The sequence below is a fragment of the Galeopterus variegatus genome, unplaced genomic scaffold (assembly GCF_000696425.1).
Source record: "Galeopterus variegatus unplaced genomic scaffold, G_variegatus-3.0.2 Scaffold1507, whole genome shotgun sequence".
In the NCBI taxonomy this organism is placed as follows: Eukaryota; Metazoa; Chordata; class Mammalia; order Dermoptera; family Cynocephalidae; genus Galeopterus; species Galeopterus variegatus.
Window position 1 is genome coordinate 22089 of NW_007727618.1, and position 7956 is coordinate 30044.

The 7956-nt window shown below is 38.2% G+C and overlaps 1 protein-coding gene across 1 annotated transcript in view; it reads left to right on the forward strand.

The window, feature by feature from the left end:
• LOC103594222 (transmembrane protein FLJ37396) overlaps nucleotides 1-7956 on the forward strand; it is a gene marked incomplete at its 5' end in the record, with an annotated part of 34359 nt that overhangs the window by 17715 nt on the left and 8688 nt on the right. The window contains 3 exon segments of the mRNA XM_008577427.1: nucleotides 2864-3068; nucleotides 3801-3922; nucleotides 5842-6068. Coding sequence (XP_008575649.1) covers nucleotides 2864-3068; nucleotides 3801-3922; nucleotides 5842-6068 — 554 coding nt within the window.

The following is a 7956-nucleotide window of genomic DNA, read 5'->3' on the forward strand; positions in this document are numbered from 1 at the left end:
CTAGCATTTCCTTTATATATGCATATAGGCAACAAAGACAGTAGTATTTGCAATACCTGCGACTTTGTCATCATTTGACAATTGCAAATATTTTCATATCACACTACAGTTATTGCAGATGGCTCTAAATATCACTGGCACTCATAGCTCCTTCAAAATGATCAGTAGTTATTAGGCCCCCTGTTAATCCTTGTCATTTACTGTATTAATAATGAAGCATATTTATTACTATAAATCCTGGTTTGTTTATACTTTTACAACTAATTTCAATATAATATATTTCCTTTAGAATCCCGCATTATTTATTTTAGGAATTTAAAAACATTATTCTGAAAAGGGGTTCTTAAGTGTCACTAGACTTTGTCAAAGGACGCTTGGCACAACATAGATTAAGAACTGCTGATTCGAATAGCATTGGCCTTGGTGCTCTGCCTGCTGTGTGCCCTGATGAATTCTGTCTGCTGCAGTAAGCAACTCAGGTTCCAAAAGACTGGTATTCCCTTAATGTGTTGTCCATATAGTTAAGAGAAAAAACTTTAGACAAATTAAATTTAGCAGAGTTTAACTGAGGAAAGAATGATTCTTGAATTTGGCAGCCCTCAGAATCAGAAAAGGTTCAAAGGACTCTGGGGCTGCAACGTGGCAGGACAATGTTTATGAACAGAAAAAGGGAAGTGAAGTACAGAAAAGACAGCTCAGCTGGTTACAGCTCGGCTGCTGTGATTGGCTGAGACTCAGCTCTTTGCCACAGAAGCATTCTCTTAAGTTAGACTCTCAGTTAGTTTATATACTAAGTTACCTTGCAGTTTCTTATGTAAAGACTGGAGCAGGAGACATCCTCAGGCCAAATTTACTTTGATTTCACATTATCCTCATTGCCTTTATCTTAGTCCTTCTGCTGTGTTCAAGTGGTATTTAACACCTTTCTGACTTTGCATTCTTAGCCGTGGACTCTTCACCCAATGAGAGAGGCTATTTTTCTCCTTTTAGGAAATTCCTTAGTTTGTTAAGAAGAGGCCTCCAGCTACCAGGAAGATCGGCACCCCAGGAAACAAAACATACTTTCTTTAATGCGTCTGAAAGTATGCTAGGCTGTCATGTCTTTTTCTCCTTTTAGGAAATTCCTTAGTTTGTTAAGAAGAGGCCTCCAGCTACCAGGAAGATTGGCACCCCAGGAAACAAAACATACTTTCTTTAATGCGTCTGAAAGTATGCGAGGCTGTCATGTTACTTTCTTTAATGCGTCTGAAAGTATGCTAGGCTGTCATGTCGGGAGAAATTGCAGCCTCAGCAATTCATTCCTCGCTACCAATTAAATTCAGTCACACACTGGGCAAGTGTGCTGAGGCCTTTCAGAATGAATGAAACCTCCATAAGGAGAACTAGTCAGAGGAGACTCTTTGGGGAGTGACTTCCTGGGCAAAAAGTCAGGGAGGATGTGTTGGATTAGAACAGCAGAGAGAAAGGAGTTACTTCAGTTGTGGGACCAGTGGGAGTAAAAGTTCAGATTTCATCAGGACTTATATATCCATCAGGACATATGGACCAGGTGCTTAGTACTTAAGAGCATTTCAGAAACTACTGAAAATGTTTGAGACTTAAAAAAATTTCATTATTCTATAATATGAAAAAAAAAATTCAAAATGTGTCAATAAATGCTTAATTACATGTCTATAAAATTAAAAACTTTAACTGACCACTTAAAAACATTTTATTACATTTGAAAACAATTTATAGATCAGATTTTCTCACTTAATAAGAATCCCAAAGTATATACAAAGATTGACCAGAAATCAGCCAATCTTTAAGTAAATGTGTTGCCCATAGCTGAATAATTTGAAAAGCAAAACTATAAATATCATTTAACATTTTTACAGAAAAAATTTGATTCGATACATTAATGCATTTTAATATATTTGACAAGATGCAGAATGGGGTTTCCAAAAGAAAGCGTTTAAGGTCTATAAAGGTCTTACCCACCGTAAACAGTAATTACATTGATCAGAGCTACTTATCTTACTTTAGGGTACCAGCTGGGGATTCCAACTCAGTGATTCTGAAGAGCTTTTTCTGACTAGCACCATGACTAGTCACACACAAATAGAATTTACACACAGAACAGAAACGTAAAAGCAAAATAAAGAGGCATCTCTTTCTGAACTCCCACGCTAAGAACCCTCTTCAACAGTTAGTGTCTGGAAGCCTTCTTCAGCTTTTAGAACAGACTTGTGAACTCCACTAAAACAGAAGCTCCACCGGGGTTTTGCACACTCAATGCCTTTGAGAATTCTTTTTACAGGCCCTTCCTAGAGGAGTCCAGTCCGGGATAAATCACTTTGTATTTCAGGGGCACTCTCACCCTAAGCCTTCCATTCTACCATCCTTGTTATTTTTATGTAGGTGAAATTTGGGCAAACTATTAAAGTGGAAGGGTCAGAAATGGGGCTGAAAATGCAGAAGACAGGAGGAGGCCTCTTGCCTAGCTTTGGTGATGGAATAAAATGGAGGAGGGAGAATGGATCCTTGGAGAAAGATGTTGGAGATAAATACATTTGGTGAAGTGCCTTGAATGTGTTGTCTCATTAGAGCTTATAATTGTTACGCATTATTTTATTAATTATATGCCCCCCTTTTATTTATGGAGAGCGGGGGAAGAAAGGATGGAGGAAGCAGTTTGGACTCAAGTCCACTTCTGCCTCCAAAGCATGAGTTCTTTCCCTCGTCCTCCTGAACTTGGTCTTTGGGTTTCCTAACTGCACTGAGTTGTACTGGTGCTGCATCTGCCTGCACCATGGTGGGTCCTCCCCTCTCTCTGCTAGGCCCTCAGACTGCCTCTGCTGTTCTCTGACTATCAAACTTATTTTCAGCTTCTTGATAGTTACTTCGAAGCCTGCCGGCACATGTTGGAACCAGAGAGGAGGTTCGCTTTAGCACAAGTGATGATGGATATCATGCACCGGTGCCCGAGGTTTGATCTTGGCCACCCTTATTTCACTAAGGCCTACTGAGATGAATGCACCTGCCTGAGGCTCCACCTGCAGCTGGTGAGGGGCATCCTCAACCAGCAGGTGAGGACAGTGGGTTTTTAAATATTAATTCTTAGAAGCAGATGAAGAACCTGGGCCAGGAATGAACATAGTGTTTTCCTTTTCTTGCAGGTCTGGAATCTGGGTTTTCTAGGGCAGCATGTACAGTATGTTTATTTGTAAGCTCATTTGCATTGTTGAATTCCAAGCATAACTAGAGTCTTAGAGGGAGGTTTCCAACTCTAACTCTAGTTAATGGTCCACAAGGAATTGGTGACCTCAGTTTTCATTAGATCACAGAGTTTTTCAGTAGTGAAAGAAAAACTAATGATACATCTTTTCAAGACATTAATGTATAAAGCTGTGTTTATTTAAATTATTTTTGTGACTACTTTAAGGACACTGAAAGAACAGATCACATTGTATGCCCTCTAGGGAAAAGCTAATGACATGAAGCAAGCAGGAGACCAGGAACCGTTGCAACCTTGTTGGAATCTTTTCCATGTAGTGAATTATTAACAGAAAGAAGTTTGCTTTTGCCTCTTCAAATTGTCTGAAGTTGGTTGTTGCCTTTTCTCTCCTTGGCTGACTGGCTCAGACTGAGACAGCAATGTGTCTCATTGCAAATGAGTCTTCATAACAATGTCTGGGTAAAAATTAGTCAAATGATGAAGAGACGCAAAGAGATGAGATCCTTCTGATGTCAAGGCTCATAACTCACGTCCATGGCAAAGTTTAACTTTCCTAATTTTAACATTTATGCTACATTTTTAGAAAGAGTGTCAGCGGGAGTATGTCCAGAGGCTTTGGCAAGTAGATCATTTGGATGATAGCAATAAATTTGGATTTCCTCTTAACATAATTGGCAAACAACATATTTCCATCAGCAATAGCTGGTAAGTTGGTGTTGTCTTTAGACATTTCACACTTAATCTTCTAGATTAATTAAGGGTATAGTGTTAAATCTAAATACTACTCTATAAAGCACCTCTCAGGTATTTGGGGAGATGAGTGAAGTAGGTATAAAAGCCATAAAGCAAGGATTCCCTCACATATTAAATATCTGTTTGCTTTTTAAATAATAAAGAATAGGAGGCTAGAATTTAAACTTATGCCACTGGGTGCAGAATTGTCATTTCTTTGAAAAGTCCTCGGGGAAAAATAAGTAGTTGCTTTTGAAATGATGTGGTAGGGTTTAATCAGCACACAAGCCCACATATGCAAAACTTGGTTATGCTTAAAAATTTCTCAAAAAGGAATTTCTTTATTCTAGCAAGTGTCACTAAAAGGGTTTCTGCAGACTTGTCTTGTGACTCCCGCCTCTTTAAGGAGCAGGGTTAAGTTTTGAGACCACTCAGAGAGGATACATTCTTTGTCACCCCCTTGACATAGAGCCTGGCAACCTCCCATCTCCACTCCCCCACTCCCCATTCCCTTCCAGCCTTTGAGATCACAGGGAATGGGAAGCGGTGACAAGTCAGTCTCAGGCTCTAGTTCACAGTCTCTCTATTGCCTCCAAATGGGTGGAGAAATTGTCTAGCTCCTTTCAATATCCAACAAATATTTGTTCAGCACCTACATGTACCAGGCACTGTGCTAGGAATACAGATGTGAACTACACAGGCATGGCCCTGTGCTCATGCGAGGCATACAGTCCAGCATTAAAGGCAGGCTTTACATAAGAAATTGCCCTAATGGGTTATTTTATCATCTTGGGGACAGGCAGGGTGCTGTGCGAGCTGAAAGCTGAGATTCTGTCCTCATTTCTTAAGAAAAGAGTCCTGAGAGTTACAGGCACAAAACTCTGTCTTTTCTCCATAGACCTTTCTTAGGACTGATTTCTTCACTGTAATAATAAACTTGAGACACCAGCTGTGTGTGTGCAGCTTGCTATGGCAAGAATCTACTATTCAGGAAATGGTTTTTGGCAGAACAGGCTATATGGATACTAAAACCTGTCAGAATAGTCTCAAGAACAAATGTTATTTGCTTTGTGAGATTCCTTTCCAGACTTTGGGCTGTAGTTTTTAAGATCTAGGACTAAGAAGAATCCCATTTGCATAAACTTAAAGGAAAATCTTTATGTTCTTGAGTTTTGCGTAAGTATTAGAAGGACCTTTGACTTGTGCCATGTCCTTTATCACTAAAGGAATAGCCCACAGAAGAGCATTTTATTGTTTCTGGCCTTATCCATTGATAAAATATAACCTTCTTACAGCAAATATGCATGATCCCAGCAGTTGTGTACAGAATTTAAAAATATTGCCCATTAACATTTTGAAGAAAAAGAGATACAAATTCAGATGAAAAATAGAAGCTAGTAACCATGGAAATTATTTGGTTTTTTAAAGTCACTTTTAAGTTATTTTGTTTTCAGATATTTAACTAAATATTGATTACTGAAATGCTGACAATTTTGCCATGTACGGTTTTAATCTTATTCTTATTGGGCTTTAGAATATAAGCCTATGTCTTTCAGTTTTAGAAGCGTTCACATTAAAGTGAGGAGCATGTCATATAACCCACTGGGTTCCCTGGACCTGGCCTCTGAGGTCTCTCTTAGCTTCCAGTTATAAGCCTATGTCTTTCAGTTTTAGAAGCGTTCACATTAAAGTGAGGAGCATGTCATATAATCCACTGGGTTCCCTGGACCTGGCCTCTGAGGTCTCTCTTAGCTTCCAGTTTTTTTTTATAATGCTCTGGACCTATAGGAGCTGTTTTATTGGCCTTTACAAATGTAAAATTCAAATATCTTTGGAAACAGATTAAGTTCTTCACTGTATAAAATTGTCATTCATTGTTTCTCTTCTTGAAGCCCAGCTTTGAAAAGTGTTTATCTGCTGGAGTTCTGCCCTTCCCTCGGCCTGGCAGTGCTCCTTCCCAAAGTCCTGGAGCATCTCGTCCAGGAGGCCCACCACGCCTGCAGACCTGCATCAGCCAGCGGCCTTGCCTTGCTGGAGTGGCATGTCCTGGAGCTGGCCCTGGACCTGCAGCTCACCCCAACCAAGCCTGAGGCCTGGTACTGCACAGAGCTCCAAATAATGTAGGTACTTTCTGAAGGGGGTAGTTGGGTCCTTGGCAAAGACAATGTTTCCTTCCAGATGTTACTATTTAGCTTTGTTTTTCTGTTTGGCTCTATTCCCTCTTATTTGACCAGAAACAGATCATAGTCATAGGCCTTGCCAACATTTTTATGTGATTTTTGGGGGGTCAAAGTTTCTAGTTTATAAGGATGCTGCTACAATTACAACTGAAAGGGGAATGCACGTAGGTATGTGGAAAATGTTTTCTGATTTATTATTTATATTTTAACAATATATATTCTTAATTAAAAATTATATATTTTCTTTCTATTAAGACTCTCCCTAAAATTTGCTCTTTTTGTCTTGAGTCAAGATCTGGTGGAGGAGAAAGAACACCGAATAAGGAGTCAGGGACCTGGATTCAAGTTCAGCCCTGAAATTAATTTGCTGTGTGACTCTGAGCAAGTGTCTTAGCCTCTCTGAGTCTCCCTTCCCTTCTTTGTAAAGTTAAGCTTGTGTATCTGGGGGGAAGTGGGTGAAGGTGAGCTTGGTGATCTATGAAGCCCCTTCTAGCTCCAATGCTCAGTGGTTCAAACTGTGGCCTGATGATTTGTATGGTGCTGGTAGTTAGATTTTAATCCTTTTCTTTTTCTGTTAAGGCTATCAAGATTGAGCCTGGGTTTCCAATTTGACCTTACTCTGTGTGGTTACTTGCTATGTGACCAAGGTACTTTCTAGAGCCCTAGCTGCCAAAAATATCTGCCCCATGGGTCTTGCTTGGTTGCCTATCTCCTCCTGCTCAAACTAAAATTCTATTTTATTTTAAATTGATAGACGTAATATAAAATTACAGAGAATTTTAGCAAAAGAGGAAAGAAGAAAATTTAACCTAAATATAATCACTCAAATGCACTCATTATCCTTATTTTTCAGAATTCAAGTATCCTTTATATGCGTGTTTTACAGTTATATTCTTCATACACTGCTATCTCTTACTTTTCTCGGTTAACATTGTATTACATATTTTTCTATATTGTTAACTAGTCTTTATACTTACTTTTATGACCACATAATTCTCTTAAATGATTAATCATCACTTCTCTAACCATTTCTTATTGATGGTCACTCAAGTGATTTCTAATTTTTCTTGGTTACTGAAAATGCTATATGGCACATCTTTATGCTTACAGATTTTTCCATATCTTGAATTGATTTCTTTCAATAGATTCTTGGAAGTGGAATTGCTGAAAGAAAATTTAAATCTTTGGGTACATATTGGCAGATAGCTTTCCAAAAGGGTTGTGCCAACTTACAATGCCACCAATAATGTGTAAGAGTACCAGTTCTGCTTCATGTACAGTATTAAGTGAAAGCATATAATACAGGTGCTAATATACACATATACATAAAAGGTGTCAGTACGCTGTTAATTTGCATTTCCTTGCTATTTATTGAAATTAAATGTTCTTCCAAATGTTTTGTTACTACCTGTATTTTTTTGTGAATTTTCTGTTTTTTCTCTTTATTTGTCTGTTGGAATCCTAATCTCATTTCTATCTATTTACATGAGCTTTTCTTAAATAAAAACTTTCACCTCTTTTTCTATCTTATTTTCTGCAAATATTTTCCCCATTTGTCTTTCTATTTTTTAGTAGAAACTTCTTATTTTCATAGTCAAATCTGTTGATCATTTCCTTTGTGATTTCTTCTATTCTCCTAATTTCAGAAAAAAAAATCTTCCTCCAGATGTTTCATATTTGTTTTATATTATCCTAATTTTTAAGGGCTTGGTTTTCTTTAAAAAAATATTTAACTCCCTTAATATTTCATTGGGCGGTGTGTGTGTGTGTGTGTGTGTGTGTGTGTGTGTGTGTGGCGTGTGAGGTATAAGTTAAAATTGAATTTTT